Source organism: Chlorocebus sabaeus, chromosome 1, assembly GCF_047675955.1.
Source record: "Chlorocebus sabaeus isolate Y175 chromosome 1, mChlSab1.0.hap1, whole genome shotgun sequence".
Lineage (NCBI taxonomy): Eukaryota > Metazoa > Chordata > Mammalia > Primates > Cercopithecidae > Chlorocebus > Chlorocebus sabaeus.
This window is the reverse complement of record NC_132904.1, coordinates 7803570-7825441: the sequence shown is the minus strand read 5'-3', so window position 1 is coordinate 7825441 and position 21872 is coordinate 7803570. Positions and strand designations below refer to the sequence as shown.

Sequence of the window (21872 nt, the reverse complement as noted above, 5' to 3'; positions counted from 1 at the left end):
AAAAGGTATGAGAAAGGGCTGAAGTTTTGGGGTCACAAAGACTGAGCTCAAATACTGACTCTGGCACCTCATTTTGCATGTGATAAACACTTATGACACCTACATGTGCCAGGACTTTGCTAGGTGCTGGGGAAAACTGAACAAGACAGACAAGGTCCCTGGACTCACAGACCTTACACTGAAGTTGTGGGGAGACATAACAAAAAGTAAAATAACTCTCTAAAAGGAGCATGCAGTGTGTGCACTGAAAGAAAGAACTTGCGTGCTGTGGCAGCGAGGAACTGAGGAGGGGGTGCTAATTTAGAGTGTGGAGTCAGAAAACTCTTCTAAGGTGACATTGAGCTAAACGATAAGAAAGAAGAACAGGCCAGGCACAGGGGCTCATGCCTATAATCCTAGCACTTTGGGAGGCTGAGGCAGGTGGATAGCTTGAGCCCAGGAGTTTGAAACCAGCCTGGGCAACAAGACGAATCCCTGTCTCTCCAAAAAAAAAAAAAAAAAAAGCAAAAAGTTAGCCAGGTGTGGTGTGCACCTGTAGTCCCAGCTACCCAAAAGGCTGAGGTGGGAAGATCACCTGAGCCCAGAAGGGCAAGGCTGCTGTGAGCCTTGATTGCACTTGCACCACTGCAGTCCAGCCTGGGTGAAAAAAGTGAGATCTTGTCTCAAAAAAAAAAAAAAAAAGGCCAGGTGTGTTGTTGGCTCACGCCAGTAATCCCAGCACTTTGGGAGGCCGAGGCGGGTAGATCACGGGGTCAGGAGATTGAGACCATCCTGCTAACACGGTGAAATCCTATCTCTACTAAAAACACAAAAAATTAGCCAGGAGTGGTGGTGGGCGCCTGTAATCCCAGCTACTCAGGAGGCTGAGGCAGGAGAATTGCTTAAACCTGGGAGGCGGAGGTTGCAGTGAGCTGAGATTGTGCCATTGCACTCCAGCCTAGGTGACAGAGTGAGACTCCATCTCAAAAGAAAAAAAAAAAATGATAAAAAGATGGAAAAATGGATAAGAAAGTTTTTTTTTGTTTGTTTTCCTTTTTTTTTTTTTTTTTTGAGATGGAGTTTCGCTCTTTTCACCCAGGTTGGAGTGCAGTGGCATAATCTCGGCTTACTGCAACCTCTGCCTCCCAGGGTCAAGTGATTCTCCTGCCTCAGCCTCCTGAGTAGCTGGGATTATAGGTGTCTGCCACTATGCTCAGCTATTTTTTTTTTTTTTTTTTTAGTAGAGACAGAGTTTCACCATGTTGGTCAGGCTGGTATCTAACTCCTGACCTCAGGTGATCTGCCCACCTCGGCCTCCTAAAGTGCTGGGATTACAGGTGTGCAACACCATGCCTGGCCAAGAAACTTTTAAAAGATAAGAAAGGATGCCCACCCTGGCTGCAGGCTGAGTGTCTCTGGCTTGCTGAGTAGGTATGGGTGACTACCCTGAAGATGCCGCTCGGAACCTGCCAGCACCGCAGATGCTGTTGGTCTGCTGTGCCCATGATATTGGGGCAAAGAGGAAGAGGCTATTTCTACACTTCGTGTTCAGAAATCAGTGAGCTCTAAGAATGGTTTATGGCCTGACATTTCTTAGAAAAAAGAAAAATTAAAATTAAACAAGATTCCAGTCATGGTGGCTCATGACTGTTATCCCAGCAGTTTGGAAGGCCGAGGTGGGAGGATCGCTTGAGCCTACAAGTTTGAGAGCAGACTGGGCAACATGGTGAAATCTCATCTCTACAGAAAAATATAATTTAAAAAATTAGCCAGGCATGGTGGTGTGCACCTGTGGTCCTAACCACTTGGGAGGCTGATGTGAGAATCACTTGAGGCCAGGAGTTGGAGGCTACAGTGAGCTATGATTACACCACTGCACTCCAGCCTGGCAACAGGGCAAGACCCTGTCTCAAAAAAGGAAGGGAAGAAAAAGAAGAAAGAAAGAGAGAGAAAGAAGGAAGGAAAGAAGGAAAGAAAGAGACTTCGTTGGGCACAGTGGCTCATGCCTGTAAGCCCAGTGTTTTGAGAGGCTGAGGCGAGACCATTTGAGGCCAGGAGCTTGAGACCAGCCTGGGCAACATAGTGAAATACTGTCTTTTTAAAAAATAAAACAGGTCAGACATGGTGACTCACGCCTGTAATCCCAGCAGTTTGGGATGCCAAGCTGGGAAGATTACTTGAGGTCAGGAGTTTCAGACCAGCCTGGCCAACATGATGAAACCCCATCTTTACTGTAAATACAAAAATTAGCTAGGTGTGGTGGCGCATGCCTATAATTCCAGCTACTTGGGAGGCTGAGGCAGTAGAATCGCTTAAACCCAGGAGGCAGAGGTTGCAGTGAGCCAAGACTGAGCCATTTCTTGTCTTGGAGACAAAAGCGAAACTCCATCTCCAAAAACACCACCACCAACAACAAAAATAAAAATAAAATAAAATAAAAGTAAATAAAAAATAAACATAATTTAAAATTCACCAGGCATAGTGGCATGCACCTGTAGTCCCAGATACTTGGGAAACTGAGGCTGGAGGATCCCTGAGGCTGCAGTGAGCTATTACCACACCATTGCCTAGGTTACAGAGTAAGACCCTGTCTCTAAAACATTTAAAAATGAAAAAGCCAGGTGCGGTGGCTCACGCCTGTAATCCCAGCACTTTGGGAGGCCGAGGGAGGCAGATCACAAGGTCAGGAATTTGAGACCAGCCTGGCCAACATGGTGAAACCCTATCTCTACTAAAAATACAAAAATTAGCCAGGCGTGGTGGTGGGTGCCTGTAATCCCACGTACTTGGGAGGCTGAGGCAGGAGAATCGCTTGAACCCAGCAGGCAGAGGCTGCAGTACGCTGAGATCGTGCCACGGCACTCCAGCCTGGGTGACAAGGCTCAAAACATAAATTAATTAATTTATTATGTCTCAAAAACATAAATTAATTAATTAAAAAAAATTTTTTTTTTTAAATGAAGTATTGGTCGGGCATGGTGGCTCACACCTGTAATCCCAGCACTTTGGGAGGCCAAGGCGGGTGGATCTCCTGAGGTCAGGAGTTCAAGACCAGCCTGGCCAACATGGTGAAACCCTGTCTGTACTGAAAATACAAAAATTAGCCATGTGTGTTGGCGGGCGCTTGTAACCCCAGCTATTTGGGAGGCTGACACAGGAGAATCACTTGAACTTGAGAGGCAGAGGTTGCAGTGAGCCAAGATCGTGCCACTGCACTCCAGCCTGGGTGACAGAGTCAGACTCCATCTCACAAAAAAAAAAACAAAAACAAAAACAAAAAAAACCTAAGCCATCATTTAAAATTGTTTTAGAAAGACAATTTTTAGGCTAGGCGTGGTGGCTCACACCTGTAATCCCAGCACTTTGGGAGGCGGAGGTGGGCAGATTATGAGGTCAGGAGATCGAGACCATCCTGGCTAACACAGTGAAATCCCGTCTCTAGTAAAAATACAAAAAAATTTAGCCGGGCATGGTGGCGGGCGCCTGTAGTCCCAGCTACTTAGGAGGCTGAGGCAGGAGAATGGCGTGAACCTGGGAGGCGGAGCTTGCAGTGAGCCAAGATCATGCACTGCACTCCAGCCTGGGCGACAGAACGAGACTCCATCTCAAAAAAAAAAAAGATAATTTTTAAATGTTCTAAATAGTTGCCAAGTTAAAAGTATACAGCATTATACAGCTATATAGAGGATGACCCCAGTTTGCTTTTTCAAAAAGCATTATACATAAATACACAAAGAAAAAAAAAAGAGCAGAAAAGATATACAACAAACATTGGCAGAAGTCTCATCTGGGTGGTGGGATAACGTGAGGATTTTATATTCTTTTAGGTGTTTATCTATGCTTTCCATATTTTATCAGTATAAAATGAAGTGTCTAGCACATAACAGATGTTCAGTAAACACGAAACTTCTTTCTCCCCCAACTCCTGCTCTCTTCTCTGAAAGGACAATGAGGAAATAAAAGGCCAAGGGCTTCCCGAGGACTTCTGCATCAGGCAGGAACCTGCTGAAGCTTTGCTCTTTCTGTGGTCTGTAGCTGTCAGCCCTACAATAGTTCATGTTCAGCCAACATCTGACCCAGAGCCAGGGTCAGAAGCTTAGTAGAAGGGCCTGAGGTAGCCCCTGGGATCTGGGCACTCCATGTAGTAACTCTGCCTGGGGCTGAGCTGAGACCTCCACAGGGACCTGTTTCTGCTGAGGTGGCAAATCATTAGGAGACAAAGAGATTTTTGATGGAAGAAGCAAGCAATACACCCCAGCCCTAGCACCTATGGTTCCCACCCTGGGGAGGGGAAGAACAAAGGATTTCAAATGAGAAGCCCTGTGTTCTATTCCTACCTCTGGCACCAATTCAGAACCTGGGCAATAAAGCAAAATTATAACTTAAAAGAAAAAAAGGACCTGGGCAAGTTACTTTGCTTGGCTGAACCTCAATTTGCACATCTGAGAAGCAGCATGAAGACCCCAATTTCCTAATGTCTGCCCATGTTGGCTACCACCAGTACTGGTCCCCTTCCCTGAGGTCCCAAGATAGAAGATGACAGTGGGTAAGAAAGGATGTTTATTCAGGCCTGATGCCTCAATACAGCTAAATGTACAAAAATACATCATTCAAAGTCACGAAAACCATCATCATATTGGTGTGACCTCCTTCCTCCCCTGGGGCACAGCCTTTGCAACTGGTCCCCTTCCCAGCTGCCTCCTTTGAAATCTGGGAGAAGGGGGGCAAGGGTCACTTCTTGGCAGCTTCCTCCTGGGCGGCCAAATCTGCCTCCTTCTGAGCAGCCAGGAAGATGGCTCGTTCCTTCTGGAAAGCTGCAAGTTCTTCTGAACTGAGGCTGCAAGTGAAGACAGACAGATGGTTGGCGCATGATTAGTCACCAGTGGGAGCTCACAGGACCCCATGTCTTGCAGGGGCTCAAAGGGGCCTCTGTCTCAGAGCCCAGCTTGCCTGGCCCCTTCTCCCTCCCTGACTTCCCAGCCTCTATACCTTTGCTTTCCAGGGACACCATCTCCCAACCCCCAAAACCCCTATCTTTTGTTCCCTTATTAAATCCCTACTCATCCTTTGAGGTGTCAGCCAGACTAGGATGACAGACCCGGGTGACACTGAACTTCTCCCACTTGGATCCTTCATGGAGATCTTTCCATTTCTTAGAACATTTGCAGAACAATATCTAATACATAACAGGTGCCCAATAAGAGTATTCCAAATCAATGAATGTGGTCTCCCACACCCACTCTATCCTCTAGAATCTAGGGTCCCCTGACTTAAAAACTGACTTTCCCACTGCAATGGGCCCTCTCAGCTCTGCCCGAGTCCAGAGCTTTCTGGGCCCTCTCGTCACACTGCACCTGCCAGGACACTTACTCCTTCACCACACGAATGCCCAGAGAACGGGCAGACCCGATGATGGAGCGGACAACAGAGGACAGGGGTACGTCCTGCAGGGCGAATGCCTCATCCTGAGCTTTGATGCAGGCAATCTCATACACGTGCTTCAAGGTCACCAGGCCTGCCACCTCTTTCCCTAGAAGGAAGGAACAAGTGGTTCTTCAGGTGTTACTGAGATTCTGGAGTCCCCAGAATCTCAGACGCCTACCCTGACCCTCACCTGTTTGCCGGGCCCCCTTTTCAATTCCAGCTGCTGCCTTCAAGAAGTAGGAAACAGTGGGCTGTCCAATCTTGATTTCAAATGTCCTGTCAGGCTTAACAGAAAAAAGAAATATGAGATTCTCTCTTCCTGCTGCCCCATCCCAGGGAACTTTTAATGTCCTGTCCCTGCTTCCTTCATCTCACTTTCCTATGGCATCCCTCAAAAAGACCACAGAATCACAAGAAAAAAATAAATCTGGGCCAGGCGCAGTGGCTTATGCCTGTAATCCCAGCACTTTGGGAGGAAAAGGTGGGTGGATCACCTGAGGACAGGAGTTCAAGACCAGCCTGACCAACATGGTGAAACCCCATCTCTACTAAAAATACAAAAATTAGCAGACATGGTGGCAGGCGCCTGTAATCCCAGCTACTCAGGAGGAGGCTGAGGCAGGAGAATTGCTTGAACCCGGGAGAAGGAGGTTGCAGTGAGCCGAGATCGTGCCATTGCACTCCAGCCTGGGCTACAAGGGCAAAACTCCATTTCAAAAAAAAAAAAAAGAAAGAAAAGATAAATCTGCAGCAAGCAACCCTGTCCTCTCTATTCCTGCCCTAATTCTGCTCTGGAAGGCCCAGTGAGATGGAAGGGCAAAGGGAGGAATGGCAACATGGCAAGATGGGGCTGGTTCAGAAAAAATATGGTCTAGTCCTAAATGGGGAAAGTGGAGCCCAGTAATAGGAAGTCAAGTCAGGAGCTGAGAAAACCCCAGATGACCAGCCCCAGGGCCGAGGAAGAAGAGAGGGAGAAAGAAACCAGGGATCGGTCCAGACTCCACCTTCACAAAAATCTTGGTAGGCAGAGGAATGCCTTCTTTGATGTCCTTTGTCCTCTCATTGAACTCCTTGCAAAATTGGTTGATGGAAACACCTCTCTGTGAGGGAAGCAGAGGGGGTTAGTGGTGGGAGGAGGGGACGGCTTCCTACTGCCCAGGAGGCGCCGTCCATTCCCTCCTTCGTCTTCACTTCTCTGTGTTCCTATCTCTACCCAGATTCAACTACCCCTCCGTGAGCCAGAAGATCTGTACGCATCTTCCCACGTTATCCTCATCACAGCACATTGGGAAGGGATGAGGAAGCCCAGGCGGAAGAGCCTTTGTAACCAGCACAAGGACGTAAAGCGTGTGAGAAGCAGAGCCGAGCTCTGAACCCAGGCCCCGGTAGTTCCAGAGCCAGCGCCGTCCATCCGCGTCCTAGCTTCCACCACCCTCGACAACCCCCACGTCGGGTTCCCGCCACGGCCGCACCTGACCCAGCACTGGGCCTAGTGGGGGCCCGGGCATGGCCAGGCCTGCCCGCACGATGGTCCGGATCACACCGCCGACCTCGGGCTTCCTGAGGCCCCGGGTGGTCCGGCCGAGCTTCGACATGATGCGGGGCTGCTGGCTTCAGTTCACCTCACGACAGCAGCAAGAGCGAAGCTCTGAGCGCCACCATCTTGGCCCAGAGGTCAAGGGTCCTCACGTTAGGCTAGCGCAGGTGAGGCCAACAAACAGCAGCCTTGTTTCAGCCCTATTGCTCGCCAACTAGTAAGACAAGGAGGATAAGAGGAGGATAAAACACTTTTTAACTTGTCTTATGCAGATAAAGGAAGGTCCCGAATGGCCTCAGTACACAATTTCCCACAGGAGCGCGCACAGGCACTACCTCGGACAGCTAACCAGTAGGGTTGGACTTTGATACCCCATAGCATTGTGGGTATGGTAGTTTTGACTCCGTGTACAGGTCCGGCCTATTGCTACGCTCCAGGGCGCCATCTGCTGCACACGGTGATAATCCTAGGGTTTGAAATACACCTGGAGCTCCTGATTGGTAATGGGAGTCTCTCTCTCCTCTCTCTGTTCCTCACATGCTGTTGAAAGGCAGTACAGTTAAGAGTGTAGACCCTGAGCTGGGCGCGGTAGCTCACGCCTGTAATCCCAGAACTTTGGGAGGCCAAGGCGGGAGGATCGCTTGAGCCCAGGAGTTGGAGGTGGCAGTGAGCCAGGATCACGCCACTGCTTCTGAACTTAATCAAGTTTCTTATGCTTTGTCTCCTCCCCAGTACAGCAGGTATTGTAATATGTAGCACCTACCTTTTAGGATTGCTGTGAGGACTAAGTTAGCAAAATGCTTAAAACAATGCCTGGCACCTAGTCAGCATGTGCTATTATTATCTGTACAATTAAGATAAAACCTGAGCTATTGTGAGGCTTAACAGACCCAGAACATTCGATGCATCATCTGTGACCAGTCAAATAAGCCAGCATCTTATTGTATCATGAGGAGAGCAAAAATCACCTGGCGACCTTTGAACAGGTCCTGGAGACTAAAAATTCTTATCTGAGGACTTTAAAAGTAATTAAACTACCCTAGTATCTAATGTTGGCATCTGGTTCCAGGACTCTTTTAAACTTAAAATGTATAAGCAACTAGAATTTCTATACACTCGGGAATGCCATGCCAAAACTCACTTTGCAACCCTTGCTGACATTAAGGCACCAGAATTACTATGAATGTAATCATTTATCATGACCTACGTGGCTAGTGTGGTCCAAATTGCCCTCAAGCTTCCCCTTTAAGGTCCATAAATACCCCTAAGGAAAATCCACCAGCATGGTCAGTTCTTTCTTGCTGAGGCATCCCTCTGTACTCCTCTGCAGCGTTCTTTCTTTCTAATAAAACTTTCCAGCCGGGCACGGTGGCTCACACATGTAATCCCAGCACTTTGGGAGGCCAAGGTGGGCAGACCACCTGAGGTCGGGAGTTCAAGACTAGCCTAACCAACATGGAGAAACCCCGTCTCTACTAAAAATACAAAATTAGCCAGGCATGGTGGTTCATGCCTGTAATCCCAGCTACTCAGGAGCCAGAGGCAGGATAATCACTTGAACCCGGGAGGCAGAGGTTACAGTGAGGCAAGATGGCACCATTGCACTGCAGCCTGGGCAACAAGAGTGAAACTCCGTCTCAAAAAAAAAAAAACCAAAAAACAAAAAGCTTTCCTTTTCAAACCTATACTGTTGTCAATAAATCCTTCTTACCAACCCACAAGTCAAACATTTCCCCATTCCAGGGCTCTGACACCTTGCCTGGCATATCATTTAACTTGTTTTCTGAGCACTTGCTCTATGTCAGGCACTGTACTAAGCACAAGTGCATTGTTATTTAATCCTCGCAATGGCATGAGGCAAATGCTTTTATTGTAAGCTGGGAGCGGTGGCTCATGCCTGTAATCCCAGCAATTTGGCTGAGGCGGGAGGATTACTTGAGCCCAGGAGTTTGAAACCACTCCTGACAACATATTGAGACCCCATCTCTAACCAAAAAATAAAATAAAATAAAAAATTAGCTGGGTGTGGTGGTGTTGCGGGAAGTCAGCGACGCCGAATGGAGGAACCAGCTGGAGCCGTGGCAGAGGAACATAAATTGTGAAGATTTCATGGATATTTATCAGTTCCAAAATAATACTTTTATAATTTCTTATGCCAGTCTTTAATCTCTTAATCCTGTTATCTTCGTAAACTGAGGATGTACGTCAGGACCACTGTGATAATTGTGTTAACTGTACAAATTGATTGTAAAACGTGTGTTTGAACAACATGAAATCAGTGCACCTTGAAAAAGAACAGAATAACCATGATTTTTAGGAAACAAGGGAAGACAACCATAAGGTCTGACTGCCTGTGGGGTTGGGCAAAAACAGCCATATTTTTCTTCTTGCAGAGAGCCAATAAACGGACGTGCAAGTAGGAGACAGATGGCTAAATTATTTTCCTAGCAAGGAATATTAATATACCCTGGGAAAGAAATGCATTCCTGTGGGGAGGTCTATAAACGGCTGCTCTGGGAATGTCTGTCTTATGCGGTTGAGATAAGGATGGAGATATGCCCTGGTCTCCTGCAGTGCCCTCAGGCTTACTGGGGTGGGGAAAAACTCCACCCTGGTAAATTTGTGGTCAGACTGGTTCTCTGCTCTCAAACCCTGTTTTCTTTTGTTTAAGATGTTTATCAAGACAATACGTGCACCACTGAACATAGACCCTTATCAGTGGTTCTGCTTTTGCTCTTTGCTGTGATCTTTGTTAGACCCTTATTAGTAGTTCTGCTTTTTGCCCTTTGAAGCATGTGATCTTTGTACCTACTCCCTGTTCTTACACCCCCTCCCCTTTTGAAACCCTTAATAAAAACTTGCTGGTCTGAGACTCAGGTGGGCATCGTGGTCCTACCGATATGTGATGTTACTCCCGGCAGCCCAGTTGTAAAATTCCTCTCTTTTTACTGTCTCTCTTTATTTCTCAGCCAGCTGACACTTATGGAAAATAGAAAGAACCAACATTGAAATATTGGGGGCGGTGTCCCACAATGTGGTGTCACACACCTGTAGTCCAAGCTACTTGGGAGGCCAAGGTGGAAGGATTGCTTGAGCCTGGAAGTTCGAGGTTATAGTGAGCTATGAGTGCAGTATGGCACTCCCCCCCGGGTTACAGAGTGAGACCCTGTCTCAAAACAAACAACTTTTATTCTGTCTTCTTTTTCTTCTTCTTCTTCTTTTTTTGAGAAAAGGTCTTGCTTTGTCTTCCAGGCTGGAGTGCAATGGCGCGATCTCAGCTCACTGCAACCTCTGCCTCCTGGGTTCAAGAGATTCTCCTGCCTCAGCCTCCCAAGTAGCTGGGACCACAGGCGTGTGCCACCACTCCCAGCTAATTTTTGTATTTTTAGTAGAGAGGGGGTTTCACCATGTTGGCCAGGATGATCTCGATCTCTTGACCTTGCGATCTACCTGCCTTGGCCTCTCAAAGTGCTGGGATTACAGGTGTGAGCCACTGCACCCGGCTTTGTACCCATTTTTATAAATGAGGAAGTTGAGGCACAAAAGAGAGGTCAAAAACACCTAGCCTCTAAGTGACTGGGCTGGGAAACAAATATTAGGGCTATCAGATTCTAGACTGTGCTGTTGTTACTAGAAAGGGGTCTGGTCCAGACCCCAAGAGAGGGTTCTTGGACCTCATACGAGAAAGAATTCAAGGCAAATCCATAGAGTAAAGTGAAAGCAAGTTTATTAAGAAAGTAAAGGAATGAAAGAATGGCTACTCCATAGAACAAAGCAGCAGTTTGGGCTGCTGGACTAAGTATATTTATAGTTATTTCTTGATTATATGCTAAACGAGGGGTGGATTATTAATGAGTTTTCCAGGAAAGGGGTGGGCAATTCCTAGAACTGAGGGTTCCTCCCCCTTTTAGACCATATAGGGTAACTTCGTGACATTGCCATGGCATCTGTAAACTGCCATTGTGCTGGTAGGAGTTTCTTTTATTATAGCATTATAATTAGTGTATAATGAGCAATGAGGACAACCAGAGGTCCCTTTTACTGCCATCTTGGTTTTGGTGGGGTTTTGCCAGTTTCTTTGCCACAATCTGTTTTACCAGCAATGTCTTTATGACTTGTATCTTGTGCCGACCTCCTATCTTATTCTTTGACTAATAGTGCCTTAACCTATGCAGCCCTGTAGGTCTCAGCCTTATTTCACCCAGCTCCTACTCAAGATGGAGTTGTTGGCTGGGCACGATGGCTCACGCCTATAATCCCAGCACTTTGGGGGGCTGAGGCAGACAGATCATCTGAGGTCAGGAGTTTGAGACCAGCCTGGTCAACATGGTGAAATCCCAACCTTATTTTTTGGTTCAGGGCAAATATATTTATCCACCTGTGAGAGCTGTCTCTGATTTTCCAAATTCCCACAAGGTAAGACCTGGCATTAAATCTTGTAGTTTGGAGTCCTGCTATCTTGGTCACATTAATCACCAACCTGATGATTGGGTAGGGAGGAGTCCCCTGCCAGTTACTATTCTGACCTTCTGCTCTTTGTATAGTAGCCCATCCCAGTCATACTGGCTTCCAGAAACAGGACCAGCCCATGTTTTCTTTCTTTCTTTCTTCCTTCCTTCCTTTCTTTTTTTTTTTTTTTTTTTTTTGACAGAGTTTCACTCTTGTTGCCTAAGCTGGAGTGCAATGGCACAATCTTGGCTCACTGCAACCTCCACCTCCCGGGTTCAAGCAATTCCCCTGCCTCAGCCTCCTGAGTAGCTGGGATTACAGGCATGTGCCACCATGCCTGGCTAATTTTGTATTTTTAGTAGAGACAGGGTTTTTCCTTGTTGGTCAGGCTGGTCTCAAACTCCTGACCTCAGGTGATTCACCCACCTCAGCCTCCCAAAGTGCTGGGATTACAAATGTGAGCCACCATGCCCCGCCATGTTTTCTTTTTAGATCTTTCTCAGAGTTAACTTTAAGGGTTCCTCAGGTGACCCATGCACTTTTCACTGGTCTTTTTCCCTCCCTTCTGGGGTCTCTTTTACTAGTCCCTTGGCTCAAGTATAGTGAGTTCATTCCTATTCAGCTGTTCACATGGCTGTTTCAGTGGTTAAAAGCATTGGATATGGACCTTCCCAGCATGGGTGGATCTTGTCTTCTTTCCAAGTCTTAATCAGCACCAAGTCACCGGGCTGAAAGTGGTGAACTGTGAACTCATGAGGCTAAGTTTGAGTCAGAAGTCCTTGTAACGTAAGGGATGACAGAGTGGAGGATATGGCCAGCATATGATTTTTTTTTTTTTGAGATGGAGTCTCGCTCTGTCGCCCAGGCTGGAGTGCAGTGGCCGGATCTCAGCTCACTGCAAGCTCCGCCTCCCAGGTTTACGCCATTCTCCTGCCTCAGCCTCCCGAGTAGCTGGGACTACAGGCGCCCACCACCTCGCCCGGCTAGTTTTTTGTATTTTTTAGTAGAGACGGGGTTTCACCATGTTAGCCAGGATGGTCTCGATCTCCTGACCTCATGATCCACCTGTCTCGGCCTCCCAAAGTGCTGGGATTACAGGCTTGAGCAACCGCGCCCGGCCCAGCATATGATTTTTTAAGAATTGATCCTTGGTTTCCATAGTGGGGAGATCTGTAGCTCTGCCCAAATATGGGAGTCCATATAATAACTCATTGGGGGACAATCCCAAGTCTTTTCCTGGGGCTGTCCTAATTCTAAGGAGTGCTATTGGGAGACATTTGGTCCAAGGCATTTTGTGATATGCTTTTTGAGAGTTTGATTCATTCTTTATACCTTTCCAGAGGAAGGGGGATGCCAAGTCATGTACTAATTCTATCTGATTTGTAAACATTCCATAATTCCCCTTAATACCCTTGAGATAAAGTGGCTCCCATTGTCTGAATTAATATTTTCCATCAGGCCAAATCTAGGTACAATCTGTTCTAATATTATTTTGACCACATTCTTGCCAGTGACTGTTGGAAAGCAAAAGGCTTCCACCCAGCCAGAAAGGTGATCTGTGATCATCAGTAAAGAATTAAGTCTTCCTGCTTTGGGCATTTCTGTGAAATCTACCTGAATGCTTTGAAATGGTCTTAGTCCGGGAGGTCTTCCTCCCATCACCTGTTTTCTGATCACCTTTTTGTTTATCCTTCGACAAGTTGCACAACTTCCATATACTTGTTTAGCAAGTGTATAAATCCCTATACACTCATAGTTCCTAAGTATTGCATCACACAGAGCCTAAGGTCCCCAATGACTCCCTTTGTGTAATAAAGACATTAGTTCTCTTATTAGCAATTTGCTCACACTAGCTCTCTCACACTTTCCACCTTTATCTCGGCTGTCTGCTCCAGCTCTGTGGTTCCTGCCACCTCCATGCCTGCAACTGCACTCCCTGGTCTGCAAAGCCAGCTCTTACTTACAAAAAATTAACCTTCAAAGGGCCTTGCCCTACTGGGTCCTCCAGATCTACTCTGGAATAATTTTTTTTTCGTCTGATCTCTGAGCCTCTGGAGGAGTGCAGAGAGAGTTTTTTTCTTGTTGAATCTTGAATGCCTTTGAGACATTTTGTGTTGCAGGAGGGAGCTCTTTGAATCCTTTAATTATTAATTCCCTGAGGTCCTGCATTCATGCATTTGGCCTCAGTCCCTGGGATCATTATTATCCTATTCGGGATTGACATTTGGAAATTTTTGTTGGGCTGGCAAGACTCCTTGCCCAAGACGGAGTTGCCTCACCCAGATGGTCATGGCCACTCTCCTAATCATTTCCCTTTCTTCTCTCATGAATAGAATATTTATAATAGGCATTATTTTAGCCCAGGTGTAAAAGCTGGGTCCTAGGAATTGGTGCAGCTGGTCTGCTAAACTGAGGAGATATTCTAGGAGTAGTTTCATTTCCTTCTTGAAATTCCTAACTTCAGTACTTGTAAGAGGAGCATTTAAAAAGTCAGTCTCGGCCGGGTGTGGTGGCTCATGCCTGTAATCCCAGCATTTTGGGAGGCCAAGGCGGGCAGATCATGAGGTCAGGAGATCGAGACCATCCTGGCTAACACAGTGAAACCCCATCTCTACTAAAAATACAAAAAATTAACCAGGCGTGGTGGCGAGCACCTGTAGTCCCAGCTACTTGGGGGACTGAGGCAGGAGAATGGTGTGAACCCGGGAGGCAGAGCTTGCAGTGAGCCAAGATTGCACCACTGCACTCCAGCCTGGGCGACAGAGCAAGACTCTGTCTCAAAAAAAAAAAAAAAAAAAAAAGTCAATCTCTCCCTGTCCCATGGGAACTTCCCTAAGAGGGAACATGCTAGATGACTGCTGTGTGGAAGGGATAGGGAAGTTCTCAATATCCCTCTTACACTGTTTGCCAAGACCAGCTTGGTCATGGATACCCTAACCTAGCAGCACTAGAGGAATTAAAGACACATACACAGAAATATAGAATGTGGGGTGGGAAATCAGGGGTCTCACAGCCTTCACAGCTGAGAGCCACGAACAGAGATTTACCCACATATTTATTGACAGCAAGCCAGTGATAAGCATTGTTTCTATATATTATAGATTAACTAAAAGTATTTCTTACGGGAAACAAAGGGATGGACTCTGGCTAGTTATCTGCAGCAGGAATATGTCCTTAAGGCACAGATCACTCATGCTATTGTTTGTGGTTTAGGAACGCCTTTAGGAACAGTTTTCCTCCCTGGGTGGGCCAGGTGTTCCTTGCCCTCATTCTGGTAAACCCACAACCTTCAGTGTGGGTGTCATAGCCATCACGAACATATCACAGTGCTGCAGAGATTTTGTTTATGGCCAGTTTTGGGGGCCTGTTCCCAACACTGTTCTAATTCTTTTCTTAAATTTGGATAAGGATCTAAAGGAGCAGTTGGTTCAGCTCTGGGTCTTTCTTCCTCTAATCCCCTGCTGCCCCTTGATTTTCCTGTCCCCTATTTTGTGAGATGTATAAAGGTGGTAAGCATGATATGGGGTCCCAGGGCTTTTTGGTGGGTAAGAGCTTTTTACTAGGTTCCTTTTCCTCTTCATGGGGGCTAATTCCTTGATCCAACAGAGAGGTAACCTATATCTTCTTTGGAGGATGAGATTTTATTATTTACATAGAGAATTAAGGCTTGGCACATCCAATCCTCATCTGAGACAAACTTAGGCCAAAAGACCAAAGGCTTACGAATAGGGTCTTTGGGCCAGATAAAAGAACAATACTTTATCATCTTTTGCTTTTCCCTGTCCCTGGTTCGAGGGTTATTACTCCAAACCTACAACATTCCCCCCAAAGGACTATCTGGGGGAATGTCAGGGGAAGTTTCTTTGGCTCCCTCTTTCCTTTTTCCCCTAGGCCTAGAATTCCTATTTCCCACTTTCGGTCAGTCTCTGTGTTGGAGCTTTTCTCTGTTTACTCAACCCCTCCACTGGAAGTTTCTTGCACACTCCAAGAATTGCTTCATCTGTCTCCAACTGTTTCCCTTGCAGGAGAAGGGGACCATGGATTGGGACTCCACACTCAACTTCGTATCGAAGATACTTCTCAAACACACTCGACCTCCAAAAGTGCCCAACCACCAACGCAGTACTTATAATCCAATTTTCTGTCCTTGGCTCTCCAACTTTCTGATCTTGGGTCATGTACGAGGTTGCCTGGTTGCCATGGTGCCTGCTTTTCTCCCTATGTTACCTCTACTGCCTCCTGAATAACAGTCTCAGGTTTGTGTAGGGCCTCTGTGGGGAGCCGGATGCCCAGAAAGAGTGGGCCACCTAAATCAGGTGGATGCATCTCCCCTCTCTCCCAGAGTCCCACTCCACACAGGCACAGAGATCCTGGATGAGCCCCCAGATTTGTGAGAAGCAAGTTCACCTGTCCAAACCCGAAGAATGGACTCAGAGGCATGAAGAACAGTGAAAGTGAGACATTTAATAGCCATCTTGCAAGATCGGGTGTCTGATAGGCAGGCATACCTGGGGCAGCTAGAGCAGGTAATTTATCTCCTAGCACCCACTTCCCTTCTCCAGTTCCTCATTGGTTGAGTACTATGGGGTTACAATCATCCCAGACATTGCCTAAGTTTCATCATCCCCCTTGTAAGGTTATAAATTGGTGACCTTCCCTGCTTAAGTTTCAATTTCCCAATAACGAAATTTTCTTCCCTTTTATGGGCTGACCCATCCTCTACATTCTGTTTGCTTATTATGACCTTTTTGGTGAATGAGCCATGCAGTTTGTTACATTCACAGGCTGGCTCTCAGAGCTTAGATTTATCATGCCTTGAAAATGAACCATTTAAAATATTTTCCCACAAACCAAGGTATCCCTTCCATGTATTGATTTATTGTCTTTGCTTATAACTCCTAACTCCTTAAAACATATAAAACCAAACTGTAACCCAACCACCTTGGGCACACTTCCTCAGAACATCTTGAGACTGTTCCCCAGGCTATGTTCACCCATATTGGCAGAGAATAAACCTCTTTAAAATGTTTTACAGAGTTTGGTTTTTCCATTAATATGCCTCATCTAGTAAAATGAAAGAATCCACATAAAACCACCCTGGAAACTGTGAGGCACATATAAATTATTTATTAGGAATACTTGTTGGACTCCCACTAATTAAATATGATTGTTTCTACCTCTGAAGTCCATCAAGGCCTTTATAGCACTCAGGCTTGTTAACCTTACCACAGCTCTGGAGCCAAGCTACAAAGCCTTGAGCAAGGTAATTAACCTCCCTGTGCTTCACTTTCCCTACTAGTAAAATGGAACCAATAATATCTGGGCTGGGTACAGTGGCTCACGCCTGTAATCCCAGCACTTTGGGAAGCTAAGGTGGGTTGATCACGAGGTTAAGAGATCGAGACTATTCTGGCCAACATAGTGAAACACTGTCTCTACTAAAAAAATACAAAAATTGGCCGGGCACGGTGGCTCACGTCTGTAATCCCAGCACTTTGGGAGGCCGAGGCGGGTAGATCACAAGGTCAGGAGATCGAGACCATGGTGAAACCCCGTCTCTACTAAAAATACAAAAAATTAGCCAGGTGCGGTGGCAGGCGCCTGTAGTCCCAGCTACTCAGGAGGCTGAGGCAGGAGAATGGCGTGAACCCGGGAGGCGGAGCTTGCAGTGAGCCGAGATCTCGCCACTGCACTCCAGCCTGGGTGACAGAGCGAGACTCTGTCTCAAAAAAAAAAAAAAATACAAAAATTAGCTAGGCATGGTGGCACGCACCTGTAGTCCCAGCTACTCGGGAGGCTAAGGCAGCAGAATCACTTGAACCCGTGAGGCAGAGGTTGCAGTGAGCTGAGATCGAGCCACTGCACTCCAGCCTGATGACAAAGCGAGACTCCATCTCAAAAAAAGAAAAACAGTACCTATCTGGCAGGAAATTAGTTAATTCAGGTAAAGCACTTAGAAGACAGCCTGGCCCAGGTCGGGCACAGTGGCTCACGCCTGTAATCCCAGCACTTTGGGAGGCTGAGGTGGACGGATCACGAGGTCAGGAGATTGAGACCATCCTGGCTAACACAGCGAAAACCCATCTCTACTAAAAATACAAAAGATTAGCCCGGTGTGGTGGCAGGTGCCTGTAGTCCCAGCTACTTGGGAGGCTGAGGCAGGAGAATGGCGTGAACCCGGGAGGCAGAGCTTGCAGTGAGCCAAGATTGCGCCACTGCACCCTAGCCTGGGCGACAGAGCGAGACTCCATCTCAGAAACAAACAAAACAAACAAACAAACAAAAAGAAGACAGCCTCGCCCAGAGGAAGCAAGGCTGGGTCTGATTTAGCTCTGTGTGTTCACAGTTCAATAAATCCCTCCTGAATGAAGGAATTGTCACAAGGCAAACCCCAAAATTGGGGCTTGGCCTAGGAGGCCACATGGGTTCTTGGCCTCATGCAGGAAGGAATTTAAGAGCAAGCCAACAGAGGAAAGTAAAAGCAAGTTTGTTTTATTTTTATTTTATTTTATTTTTGAGATGGGGTCTTACTCTGTTGCCCAGACTGGAGTGCAGTGGCATGATCTTAGCTCACTGCAAGCTCTGCCTCCCAGTTTCAAGCAGTTCTCCTGCCTCAGCCTCCTAAGTAGCTGGGATTACAGGTGTCCACCACCACACCTGGCTAATTTTTGTATTTTTAGTAGAAACGGGGTTTCACCATGTTGACCAGGCTGGTCTCAAACTCCTGACCTCAGGTGATCTACACACCTTGGCCTCCCAATGGGATTACAGGTGTGAGCCACTGCACCTGGCCTAAAAACAAGTTTATTAATAAAGTAAAGGAATAAAAGGGTAGCTACTCTATAAGTAGAGCAGTGGCATGGGCTGCTTGACTGAGTATACCTATGGTGATTTCTTAATCATATGCTAAACAAGGGGTGGATTATTTATTAGTTTTCTGGTGTAAACTAAAAATAAAATTCTAAGGCCCCCCCACAACCATCTAAATCGACCCCTCCTGTCAGCCGAGGGCATTCCAAAGTTAACCTGAAAAACTAGGCCATGATAAGAATTGGGGGTTGGACATACCTCATTATACCCTCTTCCCTTTTGGAATTCAGGAAAAACCAACCAGCATTAACATCAACACAGACCTGAAGTCTGATAAGAAACATCTGCAGTCTATTTTCTCTGAAGCCTGCTACCTGGAGACTTCATATGCATCATAAAACTCTGGTCTCCACAACCCCTTATTGTGATAACCCATACATTTCTTTCTGTTGATGCCAGGTCTTTAGATAATAACTTAACTCTTTCAACCAATTGCCAGTCAGAAAATTTGTAAATCTACCTGTAATCTGGAAGCCCTCACTTCAAGTTGTCCCACCTTTCCAGGTCACTGCAAATTCTCCCACTTCAAGTTTTCCCACCTTTCTGTTGCTTATAACAGAACACCTGAATATACACCTTACATGTATTTTTTTTTTTTTTTTTTTTGAGATGGAATCACTTTCTGTCACCCAGGCTGGTGTACAGTGGCACAATCTCAGCTCACTGCAACCACTGCCTCCAAGGTTCAAGTGATCCTCATGCCTCAGCCTCCCAAGTAGTTGGGATTACAGACATGCACCACTGTGCCCAGCTAATTTTTGTATTTTTAGTAGAGACAGAGTTTATATTTTATATTTTTAGCAGAGACAGAGTTTTATATTTTTAGTAGAGACAGAGTTTCACCATGTTGGCCAGGCTGGTCTTGAACTCCTGACCTCAGGTGATCTGCCTGCCTTGGCCTCCCAAAGTGCTGGGATTACAGGCATGAGCCACTGCACCCATCCTCTTACATGTATTGACATGTATTATGTCTAAAAGGTATAAAAGCAAGCTGTACCCTGAACAACTTGGGCACGTGTTGTCAGGACCTCCTGAGACTGTGTCATGGGTGCATCCTTAACCTTGGCAAAATAAAACCATCTAAATTGGCTGACACCTGTCTCGGATACTCTGGAGTTCACACTGGGAAAGGGGTGGAGATTTCTAGGACTGAGGGATCCTCCCCTTTTTAGACCACATAGTGTAACTTCCAAACGTTGACATGGTACTTGTAAACTGTAATGGCACTGGTGGGAGTGTCTTTTAGCATTCTAATGCATTATATTTATTGTATTTTCAGCAGTGAGGACAATTAGAGTTTTTCATTGCCAGCTTGATACTGGGTTTGGGGCTTTTTTTTCCCCCCACATCTTGTGTTATCAGCAGGGTCTTTGTGACCTATATCTTGTGATGTCAGCCTGCTGATCTCCTATCTTATCTTGTGACTAAGAATACCTGCTCCCATGGGAATGCAGCTCTGAAGGTCTTATCTTCATTTTACCCAGACTCTATTCAAGATGGAGTCACTCTGGTTCAAACATTTCTGACAGAATCAGGAAGTTGACTAGCATAGCAGGTGGCTACAGAACCAAGTGTGCAATCTGGGGCAGTCTGCTCTATGGGGTGCAATTTCCATTTATGGTCAAGGGAAACACGGTTTTGATTATTCTGGCTCTTACAGACTACCAGGAAGCAACTCCCCAGGGTACCTCAGTAATATGTGAAGTCAAAGTGAGGTCATGTGTGAGGTTCAGTGGCAATAGTAAAGATGAGGCTGGACAGGTGGGTAGGGGCCAAATCATTCAGGCCTTGTCAGTCCTATGAAGGAGTGTGGACTGTGCAATAGGGAGCCATTGAAGGGTGTCAAGCATGTGCATCATATTTGCATTTTGAAAACGTCACCTGAGCTTGAGTAGGTAGGAGGCACTGGAGGAGCATAATGGTGGATGCAAGGAAACCCATTAGGCCAAGGAAGGAATAGGGTAGAGAGATAATGGTGACTTGGACCAGGGAAGAGGAGGGGCACCCATTCATGCACTATTTAGAAGACAGAATTTATTTTATTCAACGAAGGCTTGTGCAGTATCAACTGTGTCTCTGAACAGTAATTCTTTTGTTCAGATGGAGTCTCACTCTGTCATGCAGGCTGGAGTACAGTGGCTTGATCTTGACTCACTGCAACCTCTACCTCCCAGGTTCAAGCGATTCTCCTGCCTCAGCCTCCTGAGTAGCTGGGACTACAGGCACGTATCATCACACCCGGCTAATGTTTGTATTATGAACAGTAATTCATTTAAACTTCATCACTATTCTAAGAAGTGTAGGTACTATTTCTGTGTTTTTGGAGATGGAGTCTTACTCTGTCGCCCAGGCTGGAGTGCAGTGGCGTGATCTAGGCTCATTGCAACCTCTGTCTCCTGGGTTCAAGCAATTTTCCTGCCTCAGCCTCCTGAGTAGCTGGCACAACAGGTGCACGGCATCACACCAGGCTAATTGTCTGTATTTTAGTAGAGATGGGGTTCACCATGTTGCCTAGGCTTGTCTTGAACTCTTGAGCTCAGGCAATCTGCCAGCCTCAGTCTCCCAAAGCACTAGGATTACAGATGTGAGACACCGCTTCCAGACTACTATTTCTATTCCCACTTTACAGATGAGGAAACTGAAACACAATTGTAATCACACTGTATACAAAATTTGTGTGTTGTGGCCGGGTGCGGTGGCTCATGCCTGTAATCCCAGCACTTTGGGCAGCTGAGGTGGGCAGATCATGGGGTCAGGAGATTGAGACCATTCTGGCTAACATGGTGAAACCCCGTCTCTACTAAAAACACAAAAAATTAGCCAGGTGTGGTGGCGGGTGCCTGTAGTCCCAGCTACTCGGGAGGCTGAGGCAGGAGAATGGTGTGAACCCGGGAGGCGGAGATTGCAGTGAGCCAAGATCGTGCCACTGCACTCCAGCCTAGGTGACAGAGCGCTCTGTCTCAAAAAAAAAAAAAAAAATTGTATGTTGTGTATTGGTATTTTACCTTGAGCACTGCCTTAATCTGTTTTCAGTTGCTTATAACAATCTTTTTGCTGTTGCTTATAACAGAATACCTGAAACTGAATATAATAAATAAAATTTATTTCTTACAGTTCTGGATGCTGGGAAGTCCAAAGTTGAGAGGGCACAACTGGTGAGAGCCCTCTTGCTGATGAGAACTCTCTACAGAGTCCTGAGGTGATGCAGGCTATCACATGGCCAGAGGCCTGAGTGTCTAGCTCACGTCTCTCTGCCTCTTCTTTTGTTTTTCGAGACAGAGTCTCACTCTGTCCCCCAGGCTGGAGTGCAATGGTGTGATCTTGGCTCACTGCAACCTCTGCCTCCTGGGTTCAAGTGATTCTCATGCCTCAGCCTCCTGAGTAGCTGGGATTACGGGCGCCTGCCACCATGCCTGGGTTTTGCCATGTTGGCCAGGCTGGTCTCAAATTCCTGATCTCAGGTGATCCACTCGCCTCAGCCTCCCAAAATATTGGAATTACAGGTGTGAGCCACTGTGCCCGGCTGACTCTTCTTAACCAATCCCACTCATGTGATAATCCACTAATTCATTAAGTCATTAATTCATTAATTTTTAAATGGATTAATCCATCC

General features: G+C 46.4%; 1 protein-coding gene and 1 non-coding gene across 2 annotated transcripts; one reads left to right on the top strand and one right to left on the bottom strand.

Moving 5' to 3' along the window:
* The first annotated feature begins 1433 nt into the window (after positions 1–1433).
* On the top strand, positions 1434–1571 carry LOC119624621 (small nucleolar RNA SNORA43). Its single transcript, XR_005240777.1, has one exon. It is a non-coding gene; the product is annotated as a small nucleolar RNA SNORA43 (small nucleolar RNA).
* Positions 1572–4526: 2955 nt separating this feature from the next.
* MRPL11 (mitochondrial ribosomal protein L11) lies at positions 4527–7282 on the bottom strand. The gene is made up of 5 exons (XM_007974779.3): positions 6876–7282; positions 6408–6503; positions 5594–5687; positions 5350–5509; positions 4527–4816 (listed from the first exon to the last, which is right to left on the bottom strand). Exons 1-5 carry the CDS (start codon positions 6996–6998, stop codon positions 4711–4713), a joined length of 579 nt encoding a protein of 192 aa, XP_007972970.1. The 5' UTR covers positions 6999–7282; the 3' UTR covers positions 4527–4710.
* Positions 7283–21872: the final 14590 nt, after the last annotated feature.

Bases quoted from the DNA above. Each gene is read 5' to 3' on its own strand.
- MRPL11 (XM_007974779.3), bottom strand. From the start codon at position 6,998: ATGTCGAAGCTCGGCCGGACCACCCGGGGCCTCAGGAAGCCCGAGGTC. The intron at 5,688-6,407 runs GTGGAGTCTGGA...TTTTCTGTTAAG, and splicing joins CTACCAAGATTTTTGTGAAG to CCTGACAGGACATTTGAAAT. The intron at 5,510-5,593 runs GTGAGGGTCAGG...CCTTCCTTCTAG, and splicing joins AAAGGGGGCCCGGCAAACAG to GGAAAGAGGTGGCAGGCCTG.